The 21,791-nt window shown below is 39.2% G+C and overlaps 1 protein-coding gene across 1 annotated transcript in view; it reads left to right on the forward strand.

The window, feature by feature from the left end:
* Window positions 1-2,026: 2,026 nt before the first annotated feature.
* LOC109090005 (otoferlin-like) overlaps window positions 2,027-21,791 on the forward strand; it is a 47,137-nt gene continuing 27,372 nt past the window's right edge. The window contains exons 1-18 of the mRNA XM_042774509.1: window positions 2,027-2,231; window positions 3,009-3,079; window positions 3,350-3,452; window positions 3,635-3,689; window positions 4,124-4,255; window positions 5,170-5,232; window positions 5,342-5,426; window positions 5,741-5,853; window positions 6,181-6,408; window positions 8,209-8,395; window positions 8,998-9,221; window positions 9,807-9,915; window positions 10,888-11,068; window positions 11,167-11,287; window positions 12,020-12,120; window positions 12,435-12,525; window positions 17,000-17,116; window positions 17,229-17,381. Coding sequence (XP_042630443.1) covers window positions 3,031-3,079; window positions 3,350-3,452; window positions 3,635-3,689; window positions 4,124-4,255; window positions 5,170-5,232; window positions 5,342-5,426; window positions 5,741-5,853; window positions 6,181-6,408; window positions 8,209-8,395; window positions 8,998-9,221; window positions 9,807-9,915; window positions 10,888-11,068; window positions 11,167-11,287; window positions 12,020-12,120; window positions 12,435-12,525; window positions 17,000-17,116; window positions 17,229-17,381 — 2,112 coding nt within the window. The 5' untranslated portion in view covers window positions 2,027-2,231; window positions 3,009-3,030. The remainder of the gene's footprint in view (window positions 2,232-3,008; window positions 3,080-3,349; window positions 3,453-3,634; window positions 3,690-4,123; window positions 4,256-5,169; window positions 5,233-5,341; window positions 5,427-5,740; window positions 5,854-6,180; window positions 6,409-8,208; window positions 8,396-8,997; window positions 9,222-9,806; window positions 9,916-10,887; window positions 11,069-11,166; window positions 11,288-12,019; window positions 12,121-12,434; window positions 12,526-16,999; window positions 17,117-17,228; window positions 17,382-21,791) is intronic.

A 21,791-nucleotide genomic window follows, 5' to 3' on the forward strand; every position in this document is an offset into this window, starting at 1 on the left:
TTTAGACCTTAAACGTATTCCTTACAAACAGCATGTCTTATGCATGAGCTGATTATTTTAGTTTGACTTTTCAAAAGGACTTATAAAAAGTATTATATGTGGTCTGGTAAAGCATTGTTGATGGAAGAAACACAATGCAGGTGTTTTGCTTCATGCACATTTGATCATTTCCAACATGTAAGTAGAACTTATTACTAGGAGTCAGTGAAATGTAGACATAGGCATTTGTAAAAACCTGTAGCAATTGATGCACTTTTTCTCTTCAAGATTTGGAGTGTTGTTATGGTCTTTGTACTCTTGCTAATTCCATTTTTTTTTTTTTTTTATAACTTTAAAAAAGTTAAGTTCAATATTTTAGACTATTTTTTGGATCTTCATGAATAAGCAGTTGAACCGGTATCTCATTTCAGTAAATTTGCATTGTAGATGACCACATGACACTGCTGGGTTACCAAAGCTACATATCGTCAGCTAGTCTGCAAGTTGCAGTTGAAACAAGTCATCATCGATTATTTAAGCCAGAGTCAGTTTGATTTGTCTCCTGACAATTACACACGCTTATGTTCAAGCATCTCACAGTTGTTTTGTCTTTAAGATAGTATGATACAATGCAAAATTGTATTTGAATCAATGATTGATTACACGTACCGTTTTCACCTGCTGGACCACTAAACAGGTTAATTTTCTCAGTCTGGCAAGGACATTGCATTTAAATGCTGAGCAATAACGTGCAAGATTAAACTTTGTATTTGACCTTTTTACACCGATTGCTTTGCAGTTGTATGCAAGACCCAGCTCTTGCATATATATGTTTAAACAATACATTTTTTAATAGAATATTGTACCAAGTGAGAGACAAAAAAAAGGAATGTTAAAATAAAGAAGCAAAGAATTTGTATTTATTTATTTTGAGATTTTGAACATTGTTACAGTATAATTATTATTTTAAGTACAGAGTTATATTAAATAACATGTACTTACTATAGGGTTTAGATTTCGGTTAGTTGTATAATTTACTGTTATTATTGTAGTAAGTGCACTACTAATCAAAAGTTTGGAACAGATAGATAGATAGATAGATAGATAGATAGATAGATAGATAGAATACAGTAATAAAAATACAGTAACAATTTTATATTGTGAAATATTATTACTAAACAACAGATTTCTATGTGAATATCTGTTAAACTGTAAGTTATTTCTGATGCGCAGCTGTATTTTCAGCATCATTACTCCAGTCTTCAGTGTCACATGATCTTCAGAAATCATTCTAATATGATGATTTGCTGCTCAAGAAACATTTCTGAATATTATCAATGATGAAAACAGTTGTGCTGCTGAAGACTGGAGTAATGATGCTGAAAATTCAGCTTTGATCACAGCAATCAATTAAATTTTACAGTATATTCAAACAGGAAACAAATAAATAAATAATTACAATATTATTAATGCTTTTACTGTATTGTAATAATACCCATATTATTTATGTTTTTACTGTATTTTGCAATAAATAAATGCAGCCTCGGTGAGCTGAAGAGACTTCATTCAAAAACATTACAAATTCTGAATTATCCTAAAGGTTTGACTGCTAGTCTACAGGTACATGTGACGTGTAACAAGGACACTGCAAAAAAGCGTTAGTTATTTTTTTATTATGTGAATCAGATTTATATTAAGTAATAGCTTGAAGAGAGTAGCATTTATAATAGGTCAGCACACTGCCATTTCCTCCAAATCGTATGGAAACGTTGGTCTTTGCAGAATGTAGTATAGTTAGTTTAGATGCAGCCCATCACTGGTGAGAGTTAGAGATTAGTAAGGCATTATGTTCACACTCCCTTCAGACTCTCGATAGAATCATGTTACTCCTGCAGTTTACATGCTGGTTTTAACCTGGTTTGTTAGTCTGAGGACATCTAGAGTAGCAGCTTGTCAAAATCCCATGCAGTCTGTCTCTCTCGTCAGGAACTAGTTCTAGTTACCACGGTCTCGGGTTCAGCACTCATGCACTATTCATGGCCATATCACATCTCTCCTGCCCATCTTCAGGCTTAGACCAAAGCAGACTCTTTTTGAGCTACTTTTGTGGCCTCTCTGTTTCTGTCATCTAAATATCAATAATGAGTTTGTAAACTATTTATTTTAAAGACATATTGAAACTGGAATCGGTGTGTCCTTCCTGCAAACTCCTAGATGTGATTCAGGAACTAGAGAAGCAGCTGCACTGTACGGTACGTTTCAGTATTTCATCAGACTTTGCATACGAGTCTTTCATTTGCTTTGTTTGTCAAGGAAAACCAAATATTGCAATCCTATGTAACTTGATGATGATGGCTTTCAGATATGGCTTTACTGTTATGGTGTTTGGTGGATTAATGAAAACATTAAACATACTGAGAAATGTATCAGGATATTCAAAATTCACTTTTTTTGTGGAATTGAGGATGTTTCAGTAAAATAAGTTTCTTTTATCCAAAAATATCTTGCAATGGAAATATTTTTATCATAAAACCTTAATAAATAGTTGCTGTTTAAGAAAGAAAAACTACCAGAAACTATTAAAAAACTAATTAAAAACTGTTGGTTTGCCTGCACAGAATCCATTAGCTAGTCTTGATTGCATCAGTTAGCTCTACGCATACATAATTCTTTTTCTTTCTTTCTTTCTTTTTTCTTTCTTTCTTTCTTTCTTGCTTGCTTGCTTGCTCAATTAAAACATTCAGCATGCTTATTTAAAGGTAATCTGTCAGTTGTAGATGCACCTGTCTGTTTAGATAATTATGCTACTTATGCAAATTAATTCAGTTAAATTCTTCATGTATCTGCTAATTATTTAAAACTTTTTTTAAACTTTAGTTAATTAATAAAGGCTCATTGATTTTGGATTCCTGGCTGATTGAAATGGAATAAAGCAACACAAAGTTACAAAGACATGACCGTTACATTTAAATTGAGAGATTTTTAACATTTATTTTTCATTTTCATTTTCAAAACATTCATACACCAAGAGGATAAATCAAATTCATAACAATGAAGCGTAGCAAGCATCGAGCCTCCAAGGATGATGGCAAAGGTCAAGGTGAAAGATTTTATTAATTGTGTGAAAATTTGTAAATTATAGGTAATTCTTTAACATGATTATTTCAGTTTTATTTATAGTGAACAATTAACATATTTAAATAATTATGTAATATTACACAATATTTATATAGAAATATATTTAATAAATGATATAAAACATTTTATGTGAATGTAGCCTTTATTTATTGCAAATAACTTGTTTATTGAAAAAAAAAATGCATAATGAATGTCCATAATGTTCATATTGACATCATATTTGACTTGTTAGATGAACCGGCTATTCTAGAGACGGAGGATATGAGGATGCCAGATCCTGACACCATCTCACTCGCATCAGTCACTGCCGTCACAACCAATGTCTCCAATAAGAGGTGACCAAAAATTACTCCAATCACATGATTCCAAATCAAATTTGATATTTTTGTATTACATTTATGTTGCGTTAAATATTACTTAAATGATAAGAAAAGATATTGCCATATTCTAACACTGTACTGTATGTTGATCAACTTCTACTTTTTTTTTTCATCCAAAAATGTCTTAATTACTTTAGATCAAAGCCTGACATCAAGATTGAGCCCAGTGCTGGAAGACCAGTTGATTTCCAAGTATGTAGAATGGCAAATTGTCATTGATGAGAGAAAAAGAGTTTTTTTACAAGCTACACATTTCACACAAAGTTTGTTGAAACAATAGCTGTAGTGATGAAAATGAAGACAGTCAGTGTTGTGTTTGTGGTTAGTGGAACATGTTGATAGTTAAAGTGATGAATCGCACCTGTGGATCTTCTGTTTAGGACACGGGTATGACCTTCATACATAAGATTAAAAATAACAAAACATCTGCTGATTCAGAAGCATTGCATAAAAATGGTAAAGAAAAATGGTATTAGTGAAGAGACTAGATCTTACAGTATTTGAGATATATTAACCCTATAGTTTTGTATCATACAGACATTTTTGTGCCAATTTTGAGCATGTGTATTTTTGAAAACCTTCAACATACAGTACAACATATTTGTGTGTAATACCTCACTTTCCAGGTCAGTGTCACTGTTATAGAGGCCAGACAGCTGGTGGGTCTGAACATGGATCCAGTGGTGTGTGTAGAAATTGGTGATGAAAAAAAATACACCTCAATGAAGGAGTCGTCCAACTGCCCTTACTACAATGAGGTATGTCCCTTTTTAAATTATTAATCTAAAATTAACAGTTCAACCAAATATGAAAATCTACTGAAAATGTACTCACCCTCAGGAAAAAAAAAAAAAAAAACTGCAAAATAATCACATCAACTGAAAATTGTACTCATCTTAAGGGAATCCAAGATTCAACCAAATATGAAAATGTCACTGGAAAATGTGTTCAGTGTCTCAGCAATGGATCCTCTACAGTGAATGGGTGCCGTCAGAATGAGAGTCCAAACAGCTGATAAAAACATCACAATAATCCACAGCACAGTCCATCAGTTAACATCTGGGGAAGACAAAAGATGAAACAAATCCATCAAGACGTTTTTACCTTCAAATCATTGCTTCTGCCTAAAACACGAGTTCATAATCCATAATAACACTTCCAGTTAAAAAGTCATCTGGTCTGAATCAGGAGAGAAATCAAGATCAAGCACTGTTTACGAACCAAAACAGCTCTAAACAAATATGTGGGTGGATTTTGATGTGAGAGATGACAGAAAATTGACTTTTTACTGGAGGAAATGTTATTATGGATTATGGACTCAGATTTTAGATGGAAGCAACAGTTTGAAAAATTTGTTTCTAACAAACATGCAGTTTTTGTCTTCTCCGGATGTTAACTGATGGACTGGAGTGCTGTGGATTACTTGTGGATTATTGTGATGTTTTTATCAGCTGTTTGGACTCTCATTCTGACGGCACCCATTCACTGCAGAGCATCCATTGATGAGACACTGATGCAGTGCTACATTTCTACAAACCTGATGAAGAAACAAACTCATCCTGATCCTGGATGGCCTGAGAGTGAGCACATTTTCAGCAAATGTTAATTTTTTGGGTGAAGCTTTCCTTTAATATTTCTAATTTAATGTTTTCATAAACTTTGCTTTTTTTAGTACTTCGTTTTTGACTTCCACGTTCCTCCGGATGTCATGTTTGATAAGATCCTGAAAGTGTCAGTAAGTAGCATCAAATATCAATTTTAAACTTTTTTTTCCTAAAAGATGGTCCTTTTCGATCTGCATTAAGCTTTGTTTTAAATGGATTTAAAATAATGTGTCCATACAGGTTATCCACTCTAAGAATCTTTTGCGAAGTGGCACGCTGGTCGGGAGCTTCAAGCTTGACGTGGGCACAGTTTATACACAACCTGGTAACTGGGGTTTTCATGCTTCTCTATCCACCTTGTTTTAAAACACAAAAGATAGATAACTATAGATAAATAACTAGAAAATATCTGAGCTACAAATCAGTGTCTTTATGACTATTATAATAAATTAAAATATGACAAATACCTGTTTGCGATATAAAACAGCATAAAGGACTGTTTTTGTACTGGTAAAAGAAATAGAAACAACTGACACCGGAAGCCTGCGCTGCTCTTATGTTAAAAATAAGGTGGATAAAGCTCTCAGTTTCTAGACTAGACTAGAGAACTCAAAGTGTGCTTTTTCTTTACATTTACAGAGCATCAGTTCTTCCACAAATGGGCCACTTTATGTGATCCCGATGACATCACCGCAGGATGCAAGATGCAAAGTGGACATTGTCAGTGTGCACAGGGCGACACTGCAAAACTTGTTGCAAAATGAAAACAGAGGAGGATGACACTGGGCAGAGGGAAGCATCACTGTTACTATTCAGAGGGAAGCATCACTGAAACCAAGTGTTCCCAGCATACACTGTTACTATTCCTTACATTGAACAAAACCTCTAAACTCAAGTGTTCCCAGCATACAGTATTTTGACAGCCTTATATAATGAATATTTACTTATAGTAGTATTTAATTCAAATGTGAAATTCTAGTTTAGTATTTTACCTGTTACACAACATTATAAATGCTGAGGTCACTCAGATAATTCCATCCAACAATAAATGGATTATTTAAAGGCGATTCTATATGCAGAAACACATCTCTCCTCTTTATTGGTTTCTTTCTTGTTCCAGTAATCTTCTGTTGCCGGAAGACGTCCCAGCTGAGCGTCAGTGGGCAAGATTCTATGTGAAAATCTACCGAGCCGAAGGGTTGCCCAAAATGAACACCAGCATTATGGCAAATGTCAAAAAAGCTTTCATTGGAGAAAATAAGGACTTGGTTGATCCGTATGTCCAGGTGCAATTTGCTGGACAGAAGGTGGGCAGAATTCTTACTAATGGTCATTTAGTAAGATTTGAAAATATAATGATGGAAAATAAATTGAATCATTTAACAAAACACATTTTACACAATATTCAGAGATCACTAAATAATATTTTATATTGCACTATAAAAATGAAGACTCTGGAATAACCAGATCTACTTGCAAAATTCTGTTAAAAACCATGATCGCTGGTGAACACAGTTTCCTTTCTTGTGTTGATGTGTTTCCTGTTGAAACAAAGTTTGAGTCATTAAGTGGGACATTTTGAAGACCTCATCTAGTCTTATTTTATAGTTTACGTCACAGCCATGAACCATTATTTACTACTTGCTAGACAATTTATTACAAAAAAAACTACAAAAAAGTAATGCACTTGAACTACTTGCAAAATAGAGTACACATTCACTCTAAATCATATGCTGAAAATGTTTGTTGTCTCTTAACATTAAATTAAAAATAAGATAAAGGGAAACGCGTGACAGGAACCATCACTATGAAAAAGACAAAATAAAGACATGAACATAAACCAAAACCAAAAACCAACCGTGAAACTACATCTTACCTCTGGGCTAAAAAAAAACATTCAGTTCAACACACTTAAACAATAATACAACATCTAAACTATTATTCATTTTCATTTAATTGTAAATATCATGCATTGTAGTGTCTGAAAACATTACATTCAGTTCACCCTGCGGCCATATGAGGACACTATATTTTAGTGAATTTCACTGAGACTGTACATGCCACAGTTTGAAGTCTGGATGTCCTGTACAGAGCACATTCAGATCTTTTCAGAGATACTAAATGATTGGATGTTTCACATTGACCACTCCCTCTCCTTGGTCTTCAAAATGTCTGAAATTAATTTAGTGACACTCTTATGGAAATATGATAATATTTAATAATAATCATTTAAATATGTCTAATTTTTAAATTGTGTGTCATAAATCAACATCTCATGAAAATGTTATGGGGTTTCAAATCAAAATATGACTTTCTGTTACGAAACAGGACGTTGATTTCATACATGTCCTTATATGAGGACACTGGGACTAAAAGCATGTTTATTATGCATTTTGGAAGACATAACAAATGAATAGGGAAAGAAATTATATTTCAATATTCTATGAAATATTATATATTATTATGAAAATCTTGTCAATTATTACTCCCCTTATTACATATCTTTTTTTCATTACATGTTGTCCCAAAAACACTTTAATATGCAAATTAGTTTCAGTTTATAGATACATTGTATATAATGAGAAAACCCGTTTATGGTAATTTTACACACATTTTGCAGAAAGAAAAATGGTATATGAAATCATTCTGTTATAACATAGTTGAGAATCATCTTTATACAAATTTTGGTAAAAAAAAAAAAAAAATTAAAAAAAATTCTTGAAAACTAAAAATGTCTTGGTGATTTAAAAAATCAATTGTTTTTGCATATGCATGGTCAATCATGTCTTTTTATTTTTTTAAAGAAATTAAGTCCCAATTTCCTCTAACGAGGACAAAGCACAACTTATGAATGAAATGATTTTTTTGTTTTGTTTTGTTTTTTGTACATTATTATTAATGCTCTAAACAATGTAAAGACATGGGGAAGAAGAAAAAAAAAAATAATAATTTTTTCCTAAAACTTTTTTCTCAGGTCTTAAGAGGTTAAATATTTTCCTTTAAAGCATATGATTTCCTTGATAATTAGTCCTTTTAAAAGATTTTAAAAGCTTCTTTTTCACAAGGGGGAGGCATAAATATTTTTCATCCATTGGTCCACAATGCAGGGAAAAACGTCCATTCAGAAGAGCAGCTATGAGCCGATCTGGAATGAGCAGATCGTTTTCACCGAGCAGTTTCCACCACTGTGCCGGAGAATGAAAGTCCAGATCCGTGATTCAGATAAAGTGAACGATGTGGCCATCGGAACGCACTTCATTGACCTGCGGAAGATTGCTAATGATGGAGACAAAGGTAACAGGGCTTCCTGAACACCTCTGCAAAGTCTGCAAAAGTAATACACTAACATGCAAAAGTCTGGAATAATTAAATATAAGTACCAATAATTGAATAATTATAATTAAATAATAAACCTGCTCACAATTTATTTGGAACAGTAATACTGTGAAAAAAATATTAATATTTCTATGTGAATATCTGTTAAACTGTAATTTATTCCTGTGATCACAGCTAAATTTTCAGCATCATTACTCCAGTCTTCAGATTCACATGATCTAAGAAAGAAAACTCCTTGAGCAGCAAATCAGCATATTAGAATGATTTCTGAAGATCATGTGAATCTGAAGACTGGAGTAATGATGCTGAAAACATTATATTCAATGTAGAAAATAGTTATTTTTAATTGTAATAATATTTCATAATTTTACTGTATTAAAACTCTTAATTTTTACAAAAGTTTGACTGGAAGTAAATTTCCTTTGTCTTTTTTGTTGTTTATCACATGTTGCTCTGGATACTCACTACACTGCTGTTCAAGATCAGTTTAAAACTATTTTCAAATATTATCAAAAGGTAAAAATAAAAAATAAAAACAACAATCCTGTTTCTATTGATAGGCTTTCTTCCAACTCTCGGGCCGGCTTGGGTCAACATGTACGGCTCCACACGCAGCTACACGCTCATGGATGAGTACCAGGACCTGAATGAAGGACTAGGGGAAGGGGTTTCGTTCAGGGCCCGACTGCTGATCAATCTGGCCGTGGAGATACTGGACACCTCCTCTCCTGAAGTAATGAGCTCCACTGAGGTGCAGGTGGAGGGAGTACCCAACATCTCAGATGTAAGCGATCCATAGACGTGGTGGTGGGGGGGGGGATTTTCAATTCAATTACAGAGAATTACGACAGGCCAATTACAGTGAATAATTAATTGTCTTTATTTATCTCAGTACATTATTCATTTAGCAGTAATACGCATAGTAGTTCTTTGTGTGCAAAACAATCATCTACACAGTCAGAGCCAAAGTTAGGCTTCATTCTGCATGTGACTTGCTGTTAAAAATTAATCAGTTTGAGAAAACAGATCTGTTTTGAATTGTTTATGAGCACAGTTACATCATTTTTTGTCTGTTATAGGAAAACCCCCATACACTGAAAAATAAAATAAAATAAATAATGATGTAGAAACAAATTTCACTCAAAAGAAACACATTTAGAAATTGCTAGTAAATTTCACAATTAATTACAAAGAAATGTCAAATAGTAGACTGGATTAAAAATGAAATTTAAACTAATTTTTAATTTAATTAACATAGATAGACTGAAATAGTATTTTCTTGTAAAGCATACTCTAATAACCTTTTTATTTACAACAAAGTGTATTCACAAAAGATTTAATCAATTGTTTGTTTGTTGCTTATATCTAGAATGCCACTGGAAAAATTGAGGAGTTCTTTCTCTTTGGATGTTTCCTTGAGGCCACTATGATTGACAGGAAGATTGGAGACAAACCCATCAACTTTGAGGTTACAATAGGTACAATCTATGATAGACTAGTTATCAGCCTTTAAATTGAGGTCACCAGTTGCTCACCATTCAGAATGCTACTGAATTCTTTTAAACTTTCAAAGAAATTTATGTTACTGCTGTGAGCATACTTTTTAATAATACATTTTCATATTTTAATATGAATGACACCAGTTCAATATTAGATAAATCATACACAAAGGATACGGACTAACACCTGAAATGTTGCAGTAGATGATATTAATAATCAGTGTTTGAAATGCCATCTTTTCAATTAAACCTTATGTTCAGGTTGATTCAATATTTTCAAAATATTCAAACTCATTCAAATTCAAACTCATCCAATTTTTACATGCAAAGACCATTAACTGGCTTTAAAGGAATAGCTGACCCAAAAATAAAAAGTTTGCTGAAAGTGTACTGATCCACAGGCCATCCCAGATATAGATGAGTTTGTTTGTTTGTGGGAACAGATTTGTAGAACTGTAGCATTGCATCAGTGTCTCAGCAATGGATGCTCTGCAGTGAATGGGTGCCATCAGAATAAGAGTCCAAACAGCTGATAAAAACATCACAATAATCCACAAGTAATCCACAGCACTCCACCCCATTAATTAACAACTTGTGAAGACAAAAGATGCATGTTTGTAAGAAACAAATCCGCTTTTAACTTCAAACTGTTGCTTTAGGCCAATCCATAATAATGCTTCCTCCAGTGAAAAAGTGGTCTAGTCTGAATCAGGAGAGAAATCTGTACAAATCAATCATGGTTTACAAGCCAAAACAGTCCAAAACAAATACAGTTCAAAGACTGAAATTGTATTTTTTTTTTTTTGTAAAACATAATCCTATACCTCTTTCTTGGAAAAAAAAATTTTTTTTAATAGTGCATAGAGTTGATACACTTCACTTTTATGCAAGTAATGCATTATTTCTGGAAGTGTGTCAGACACTACATCATGAAACTGTCCTTTAAATCAGGAAACTATGGCAGTGAACTCGATACTCCAACCAAGCCAAAAACAAAGAAGAGGAAGGGTGGTGATGGCGATGACGAGGAGTCTGAGCTCATTCACGGCTCTAGTGACGAGGAGGTGGATGATGGTGGAGATATGACATCAGTTTCCAGCACTCCTCCAATGAAGCCAGTCATCACTGACAGGTTGAGTTACTCAACATATAAACCAAAAACTCATTTATTTATGTTATTTTGCATTTTGGTGCAAATTCATGTGAAATATCCGGTTTATTTTTCTGCAGAAACTATTTCCACCTCCCATACTTCGAGAGGAAACCCTGCATCTATATCAAGAGCTGGTGGCAGGACCAAAGGAGACGACTTTATAATGCAAACATCATGGACAGAATTGCAGATAAATTGGTAATAAATCAATAAATATAGATTATATTAGTTAATTTCTGAAAGATTTATCTTTTTACCATTTTATACACATTCTTATTTTTGTTACTAATTTTTGTTTCAACCATTTTGCACCACTATTTTTCATTTTTATTTAATTTTTATCTAAATAAATAAATAAATCTTCAGGCAAAACAATACAGATGAATAGGGTAAACATTTTAACTAACAGATAACATCATGCTTCCCCTGTTGATGAAACATAGTACATTAAGAGAATTGTTTTGTATTACAACTTTTCTTACAGTAAATGTTGTGTTTAAAAATGCAAGTGAGACATTTTCAATGAAATGTGCACTAATTTATTTACAGAACAGAAATCAGAACATTGGATAAAACCAGGTTCAAATTCTACTGTATATGTATTATGTATTGTAGAGAGATTATTGTAATTAAAATCTACAGACGTGAATAGATCAAGCGCAAAAAATAGTGTCTATTTTGAATTTCTTTCTTTCCACTAATCTGAAATAAGTCTAGTTATGGAAGCAAATTAGCCCAAAATCTCAAAATTGACTAGTGCATGAAAAAAAAATAAAAAAAATAAAGGGGTTTTGCCTGTAGTGTCTTGCCTTAAATCCCATTTACATCATATTTTTCATTTAGTATACAATAATAATCCTGGTTACAGTTAATCTGTGAAAATACATTTATATGTTGACATTGCAGCCTGTGTTCTCTATCATTTTATAGGAAGAAGGGTTAAACGATGTGCAGGAGATCATTAAAACAGAGAAAGCCTATCCTGAGCGCAGACTCAGAGGAGTCCTGGAGGAACTCAGCAATGGCTGCAGGTTTATATGTGGTTTATATATGTTATTCTGAGCCAGTTATGAGTGGTTCTCTGGAAACAGTGCTATTTGTGCTCCACTTGTGTCATGTGATTAGGTGCACTACTTGACTGGTAGTGTGTATGGTGGTTAGTAAAGCATGATTTCTTGATAATTCAGAAGTATTCAGAAGAAGTTTTTAAATAAATTGAAAAAAAAATAAAAAATCCTGAAATTTTGAGGAACAACTGACAGAATATTTTCATAAAACTTCATTCAACCGTCTATGACAGAGTGAAGATAAAATAACAGTGAACTTTTTTTTTTATCCCTTTCAGTACCTTTGTAACTTTGGCAAACAATGATCAGAATCAGACTGGGAAGACTAAACTGGATCGGGAGAGACTGAAATTATGCATGCAGGAATTGGTAAAAGCAGTTGTTACTAACACATATTAAGAGTTACGTCTCGGTTACGTATGGTAACCCTCATTCCCTGAAGGAGGGAACGGAGACGTCACGTCGATGACTGACGAATTGGGATTTCGCTTTAATAAACCAATCTACTTTGAGTGTAAACTAAATGAGCCAATGCACATTGGCATGCAATTATTGCATCCAGATGCCATTGATCACAGCGTGAGTATAATAAGGTAGCAGGTGCAATGCATACCAGGTTTTCGCTGAGGAGCCGAGCCGGTGACCCGGCCGCTCAGTGGTGGTTCAGGAACCGTGGCGACGGGACGGGAGGGTTACCATACGTAACCGAGACATTCCCTTTCAGTCGGTCACTCTCGACGTCACGTCGGTGACTGAAGAATTGGGATCCCTACCAAAGCGCCATGGGTGCTGCCCCTACCAGTGGCCTGTGCGAGCCACCTGCTCCCCTATTTGGTGTAGGCCGGGGCTCGGAATAAGTAGTTCCACTCACCACTGTCAAAGCACTACCTCACTGGGTGAGATTGGATAACACTGGGAAATTGTACCTGTTCCGTTTGGAACAGGGACGCTGCGGAAGCCCCATCCTTCCCGAAGGAGTTTTCGGAAGCAATTACACATATAGCATCCGTTTAGGTGTATATGGAGAAATTTGAGGTGATTAAAATGTTCTTGGGAAGGCAGAAGTCTGCCAGGGAAACACGGGCTCTTAGGCTATACCGTGGACTATACACATACAAGTACCGATTAGGTCTCCATATGGAACCCAGCCCTTCACGGTTCTCACAGATTCATCATGAAAGCCTGGAGCCAGATATTCTGCCATGCCCAGCTGCCTAGGGTGATGGAGGATCTCAACAGGGTCTACAGTACGGACACTCTGGAGCAGTTTTAGCAAGCTGACACTAACCGGGGCCTCTCGGTGCCACTACCCGTTTGAGGTGAGAACACAGGAGGATCTACATGAAGGCTAAATAATCTACACGAAGGCTATAGAATCTAGCAAATGTGTTAGGGGTCACCCAGCCCACAGCTCTACAAATATCTGTCAGCGAGGTGCCACGAGCCAGCGCCAAGGAGGATGCAACACTTCTATTTGCGTGAGCTTGCAACCTGAACGGGCAGGGCACACCCTGTGCCTGATAAGCCAGGGCGATGGCATCCACAATCCAGTAGGCCATCCTCTGCTTAGAGATGGCATTCCCCTTCTGCCAGCCTCCGTAACAGACAAAGAGCTGATCTGAGGTCCTGAAGCTTTGTGTCTGGTCTACGTAGCATCTCAATGCTCGGACGGGACAGAGCAAAGCCAGGGCTGGGTCTGCCTCCTCCAGGGGCAACGCTTGCAGGTTCACCACTTGGTCTTTTAAGGGTGTAGTAGGAACCTTGTGCATGTAGCCGGGCTGGGGCCTCAGGATTACCTTGGAGTCAGCCGGCCCAAACTCTAGGCATGAATCGTCGACCGAGAATGCGTGCAGGTCCCCTACCCTCTTGATGGAGCAGAGTTTTCAATGAAAGAAACTTTAGCTCAACTGAATACAAAGGCTCGAATGGGCCCTGCTGTAGAGATATTAGCACTAGAGTCAGGTCCCAAGAGGGTATAGAGGGGGGCCTGGAAGGATTTAAACTCCTGGCTTTTCTAAGGAACCTGGTGATAAGGTCATGCTTACATAAAGACTTCCCATTCACGGGGTCTTGGTATGCAGCAATAGCAGCAACCTGGACTTTGAGGGTGGAGGGAGACAGCCTTCGCTCCAGCCCTTGCTGCAGAAAGGAAAGCATGACCGCAATCAAGCATCTTTGGGGTCTTCTCGACAAGAAGAACATCACTCAATGAGCAGGTTCCACTTCAAAGCCTAAGCGTGTCTCGTAGACAGTGCTCTCGCTGAAGTTATGGTGTTCATTACCTCCTGGGGTAGGTCAGCTAGAACCTCCGCGTCCTGTCCAGGGACCAGACATAGAATTTCCAAAGGTCTGGATGCGGGTGCCACATGGTGCCCCATCTCTGAGTCAGTAGATCCTTCCTCAGAGGAATTGGCCAAGGAGGGGCTGTCGCGAGGAGCACTAGTTCGGGGAACTAGGTCCGAGTGGGCCAATACGGCGCCACTAGCAAGACTCGCTCCTCATCCTCCCGGACTTTGCACAGTGTCTGTGTGAGAAGGCTCACTGGGGGAAATGTATATTTGCATAGGCCTTGCGGCCAGCTGTGTGCCAGTGCATCCATGCTGAGAACAACTGGCAGGGACAGGTCTCAGGAGAAGCAAACAGGTCTACCTGAGCAGCTCCGAAACGTCTCCAAATCAGCTGGACCGTCTGGGGATGGAGTAGCCATTCTGCTGGACCACAGCACAGCTACATCACCTCAACTGTATGATCATGACCAGAACCTGAAAATCACAAAAGCAAAAACAGAACCCACAACCTTCCCAAACCAGAAGAGCATCATCGGGCGAGTTGCGACATGCGACAGGAGCACAGACCACCTTGTCAGTTGATGTACGGGACTGTCGCTGTGTTGTCCGTTCGTTCCAGCACGTGCTTGCCTCGTAAGAACCCTTTGAGACGGTTCAAGGCAAGATGCACTGCTAACAACTCTAGGCAACTGATGTGCCAATGCAGCTGCGGGACCGTCCAAACCCCTGAGACTGCATGCCCATTGTACGTGACCCCCAGCCCGTGGTGGAGGCATCTGTGTAAACCACAGCATGCCTGGAGATCTGCTCTAGGGGCACCACTGACCGGAGGAACGCAAGATCTGACCACGGGGTGAAGGTTTGGTGACAGGCCGGTGTAACTTGGACCCAGTGAGTGCCGCGCTTCCACGTCCACCTCGGGACTTGGCCATAAAGCCAGTGCTGGAGCGGTCTCATATGTAACAGGCCGAGTGGTGTACCTAAGTTCTGCTGTGGCTGCCATATGCCCCAGGAGCCTCTGAAAAAGTTCCAGTGGAACCGCTGTCCTGCCCTTGAACGTATTCAAGCAGGCTAGCACTGACCGCGCACATTCTTCTGTGAGGCGCGCTGTCTGTTCGACCGAATCCAACTCCGTACCGAGAAAAGAGATCCTCTGCGTCAAGGAGAGTTTGCTCTTTTCCCAGTTGAAGGCCCAACAGGCTGAGGTTCCCGGAGCACCAGGTCCCTGTGCTCGCACAACTGATCCCAAGACTGTGCTAGTATAAGCCAATCGTCTAGATAGCTGAGGATGCGAACACCATGTTCTTTGAGGGGAACAAGAGCCGACACCACGACTTTCGTTAAGACACAGGGAGACAGGGACAGCCCAAAGGGCTGAGAACCAGCGCAAGCCACCTCGAGAAACCAACCATCCCACCTCGAGGGCTCGGCATGCGGTGGAGGTTTCTACTCGAGCCCTACCCTCTAGTCGGCCCGGGAAAGCATAGCTGTCATCTCCGAATCCGATTCACAATTGCCACCATCCCGGAAGGTGGCAGCGTGGCCAAATCTTCATCAGACAGCTCTCCCTCCGATGCTGAGATCGACATCTGGTCGGGGGGAGGCCCAGTGGATACCGCTGGTACGCTCTTTGAAGAGGGCCCAGCACATTCCGTGGGTTGCTCCACTGGATCGGAGGTGCAAGAGGAGTGATGGTCCCCAGTGGATTGGTTACCTGCGGGGTTTGCCACCACTGTAATCCTCAAACCACCCGCGCTGTTGCTGGAAGTGGTTCTCGTCTGTCGGCAACCAGAATAAGCCCCAGGCAACAGGACTCTGCCCCCCTGAAGGTAGCGGAGCCTGGTTCGCAGCTCCAAGATGGTCATCTTCCCGCAGTGGGAACATGACTCATCCACGAAGGCCATCTCAGCGTGCTTGATGCCCAGACACGTGAGGCAGAGATTGTGACCATCACCCATTGCCAGGTCTGACTGCATCCAGAAACGCACGGATGAAATGGCATCCTTATTAGGACGATCTGTCGTTTTTATAAAGACGCACCCGTGAAGCTCTTTTAGAGAAATCTGCCCTTTAGGAAATGCTCTTTTAGTGCTGAGGCGCACAGGGCAATTGGCTGCTTGCAACACGACAGGGGGTAGTCCAGCCTGAAGTGCACAACCCACTTGACTCGGGAACGACCACCACTGAATGCCATCTCACCAACACACAAAGCTTCCGAGAGCGTGCTGAATTTGTAGTTCACAGCTAGACACATTTTAAGCAGAACAATACTAACGCTCGGCTCTGAAGTGAAAAGCTGGTATGCATTGCACCTGCTGCCTTATTATACTCACGCTGTGATCAGCGGCAGCTGGATCCAATAATTGCATGCCAGTGTGCATTGGCTCGTTTAGTTTACACTCGAAGTAGATTGGTTTATCGAAGTGATATCCCAATTTGTCGGTCACCGACGTGACATCGAGAGTGACTTACTGAAAGGGAACTAATATTAAAATCTGATTCTTGTGGCTTTTTTTTTGTGTGTCTGTTGCTAAAGCTTGTTGTTATTTTTTCAGGAAAACATGGGCCAGCAAGCAAAGAATATGCGATCCCAAGTAAAGAAAAGCAACGTGAAAGACAAAATAAAACTGGCACAAAACTTCCTCCACAAGCTGAGATTCTTGACTGATGAGGTAGTGCGCAAGACCTGATAAAATACAGATATGCTTGGTTATGTGGCCATATAGATTAATTAATTTCACTGTAAAAAATATTAATGCAAATTCTTTTGCTTTTTCATCATAGCCTCAGCACAGTGTTCCAGATATTTACATATGGATGATAAGCAACAACAAACGCATTGCATATGCCCGCGTTCCCTCCAAAGACATCCTCTTCTCTCCTGTAGAGGAAGAAACTGGAAAGGACTGTGGGAAAGTCCAGACCATCTTTTTCAAGGTTAGGATGAATGCAAATTCTGAAAATGTCTTAAAAACATTTTATGTCAGAATACTTATCTTAAAAAAAGGACCATACCATTTAATTTCCTTGATTTATTACGAAGACTTTTTAACTAAGCTGCCAAAACAGCTTGTGATGAATCTATCAGTGTCGCTGAATCTAGTTCATTTGCAAAAAGATTCCCGATCATTTCAGTCTGATCTGAACAGTTTTCCAGCACATTTCAGCACAGATTGCTTTATGAATCAGTCACAATGTGATGAAAGAAGCTGTTATTAAAGGATGGAGCAGAATGTCTCGGATATGCATGTAACAGAGATGTTACATCAACTGACGTATGGGATCCCTATGGAAAACGCCACAACCACTAAAATGAAGTGACCATCCCACGTTGTAACCTACGCAGCGCCTCATCGTGAGCTAGATAATCTTTCATACCGAGAACGGGATCGAAAGAACAGTACGAAGAGGGTCACATCTGCTGTTCCTTAGCACGAATTTTTGACTTTTACACAACAAAAAAGAGTGCTTCAGTTCTTTATCTTTCTGATGACGGTACAGCCATAACCAGTTGTAATACACTGGGTAAGTGTGCCTAACTTTTGCCATCTGGCCGACACTACAGAGCACTGAGCACCAGAACAGCTAGACACACGAAGTTTCTTCCCCCAGGCAATCCATCTCATGAACACTTGACAATAACTGTGGAACACACAACAGTATTTATACACTCATACACTTATTTATCTAACACACATAGTCTACACTTCAACTTGAACATAATATACCTGTACTTACAAAACTGTCTATTGTAATATACCTGCACATACAAATGTCAATTTGTATATTGTTATTCCTTCCTTACTTGTTCTATTATTATTATTATTATTAATATTATTATTATTATTATCTGTGTTTTTGTTCTGTCGCTGTCATTCTGTTGCACTGCGGAAGCTTCTGTTACGAAAACAAATTCCTCGTAAGTGTAAACGGTCTGTGTATCTTTTGGTCATTTGAGTTTTAATTTAATATTGAGTGTAGAAAACGGCTCCTTTTTGGGGTTTTTTTTTCTTCATTTTTTGCAAAAAAACAAGAATTCGGCTTAATTTTTCGTTTTTCTTTCAGGGGTAGAAAAATGAATAAACAGCTTGAATATTCGATTTCTACATGTGGGCAGGAGTTAAACGCCCCTTTCTGCTAATTGGTCAGCTAAAGATCAAACCGTGCTGTCATCGGTTTTTCTGCAGTTCTGCGCTGCAGAATACCAGTCCTCTGCTGCTGCAATTGTAGGGAGTCTTAACCTGTTTTATTGCAACTACATTTCATCTTTTTTCCTCAAACAACCAGACTAATGAATGGTTTGACACAACCTAACCTAAATAGGCTAATTATATGCATCTTGTGGCATATATTCCAAACTTTCTGAAGGCATACTGTAGGGTTTGGTGAGAAGCAAACTGGAATGGCAAGTTATTACATTTATTAAAATCTTGTATTCCTGGGTGCGAGTGCTTGCATTGTTATTTAAAGTTAAATTTCAGTTCAATTTTATTTATATAGCACATTTAAAAACAACCATGGTTGACCTAAGTTCGTAATGTCTGGGGAAAAAAAAAAAAAAAAAAAAAAGCCAAAGAATACAGGTGTGTCTTAAGTAACAACTTAAAAATTCCAACAGTCTGGGCTGTGTATGGTTGATCTTTCAGTGTGTCTGCAGAGGGCCAAGGGCAAAAGGAGAACCCAACAGAGATGACGGCAAAACTTTAATATAGATCTCGTTGAGTGATTTTATGAACGTCCAGTAACAACTTAAAAATTCCAACAGTCTGGGCTGTGTATGGTTGATCTTTCAGCTTAAGAGCATTTTCCATGAGTCATTTTATGAACGTCCATTATTGTTTCATGTACATTCCCCTTTGCGAATGCGAATCAGGTTGTAGGCACTGCGTAGATCTAATTTAGTGACGTATTTGGCATTGCAGAGCTGCTCCAGGGCCGAAGGAACCAGAGGCAATGGGTAGCAAAACTTTATACTGATCTCGTTGAGTGCCCGATAGTCAATGCAAGGCTGAAGACTTCCACCCTTCTTCTTGACGAAGAAAAACACAGCTGAAGCTGGTGATTTCGAAGGCACGATAAAGCCCTTGGCCAGTTCCTCCTCTATATACTTCTTCATGGCCGCAGATTCGGGTTGAGCGAGGGGGAAAATCCTGCAGGAGGTCGATGGCACAGTCACTCCGTGTTGGTTTCTCCCAAGGTTTTTTTTTCTACATTCTCTCACTGATTGGAGTTTGGTTCCTGTGCCGGCTGTCGCCTTGGCTGAGGTCGATGGAACAGTCTAATGGCCTCTGTGTGGAGTTCCCCAGCTTTAAGAATTATGGGTCGATAAGGAGGAAGCTTGGAGGCTTTGGCTTTGCTGAACAGTCTAATGGCCTCTGTGTGGAGTGCCCCAGTTTGCAGATGGATCTCTGGCGTTATGTATTTAATTCTCCCAGAACCCAGCGGTCGACCATTTAGCGCTGCCACTGCCACCCAGTATTCACATGAAAGGAGAGGAATGTCATGAGTTTCAGCAAATGATGTCAATAAAATTCCCCGCAGCCCCAGAATCTATCATGGCGATGGTTTCAAATCTCCTCCCCTCAGTGCTAATAGCCACCGGTACCCCAAAGGAATGAAGGCTAGCACTCACTGCGGTGGAATCCCGACGAGGAGGCCGAGTGGAACAGGAAGCCCACAGATGACCGGCCTGACCGCAGTATAGGCATAGATGTTGTCGGATGCGTTTCTCGCGCTCCTCAGTGGATAGTTGGGTAGCGCTGATTTGCATGGGTTCTGGTTCGATGCCTCCTTGTGCGACTGACTGGGTGGGTGAACTCCGACGAGTGCGTCGTGAGCGTATCAGGTTATCCAGACGAATAGCTAGATCCATGAATTGTTCCAGACTCCTTCCCTCCTCTCTGCAAGCTAGTTCAGACTGTAGATCATGGTTGAGTCCCTTACGGTAGAATAGCCGAAGAGGTTCGTCGCCCCAGCCCGTCTGAGCAGCGAGGGTTTGAAAAGCCAGTGTACATTTGGCTGCGGTGCTGCGACCCTGATTAATTCCTCTCCTGCCTCCCTTCTGCTGGCGGAATGCTCGAACACATCCCGGAATTGGCAAATGAAACAGTCGTAAGTGGGGAAGGACATGCGATTACCCTGCCACATCGCTGTAGCCCATTCCAAAGCTTTACCGGTAAGCAGCAAGCAGACGAACGCCATGTGATGTGTGAGTACCAGAAGTACCAGGCAGAGGTCAGACAACAGTGGCAAGGATATCAGAGACAATCAAGATCAAGTTCGGTTACCAGGCTAGAATCAGGGCAGGCGGCAGACAACAGGTAGGTCAAAGACAAGGCAGAGCATCAATGGGGCAGGTGGCGGAGGATCGGTAGAATCAGAACAGTCCAAGGTAATACACAGATAAACAGGCAGAGATAAACGCTCAGAAATGCTAGACAGGTTAAACAAGACTTCGCTATGAGTGAGTGTTTGTCTTCTGCTTAAATAGGTCGTGAAATGAGGAACACCTGGTGGTGATTAGGCCGAGGTACGGGGTATATGGGAAATGTAGTCCATGAAACTGTTAGTACTCCAGTGAGGGTGCCCTCCGGTGGCCGTCGGAGAGAGCCACAGAGGCCTGGGTCGTAACATATATATATATATACAGGTCCTTCTCAAAAAATTAGCATATTGTGAAAAAGTTCATTATTTTCCATAATGTAATGATAAAAATTAAACTTTCATATATTTTAGATTCATTGCACACCAACTGAAGTATTTCAGGTCTTTTATTGTTTTAATACTGATGATTTTGGCATACAGCTCATGAAAAAAAATTCCTACCTCAAAAAAAATTATGTTTTCAGTTAAAGAAAAGTGCACTTCAAATACTTGGTCGGGAATCCTTTTGCAGAAATGACTGCTTCAATGCGGCGTGGCATGGAGGCAATCAGCCTGTGGCACTGCTGAGGTGTTTATGGAGGCCCAGGATGCTTCGATAGCGGCCTTAGCTCATCCAGAGTTGGGTCTTGTGTCTCTCAACTTTCTCTTCACAATATCCCACAGATTCTCTATGGGGTTCAGGTCAGGAGAGTTGGCAGGCCAATTGAGCACAGTAATACCATGGTCAGTAAACCATTTACCAGTGGTTTTGGCACTGTGAGCAGGTGCCAGGTCGTGCTGAAAAACGAAATCTTCATCTCCATAAAGCTTTTCAGCAGATGGAAGCATGAAGTGCTCCAAAATCTCCTGATAGCTAGCTACATTGACCCTGCCCTTGATAAAACACAGTTGACCAACACCAGCAGCTGACATGGCACCCCAGACCATCACTGACTGTGGGTACTTGACACTGGACTTCAGGCA

Source organism: Cyprinus carpio, chromosome A17 (assembly GCF_018340385.1).
Source record: "Cyprinus carpio isolate SPL01 chromosome A17, ASM1834038v1, whole genome shotgun sequence".
NCBI lineage: Eukaryota > Metazoa > Chordata > Actinopteri > Cypriniformes > Cyprinidae > Cyprinus > Cyprinus carpio.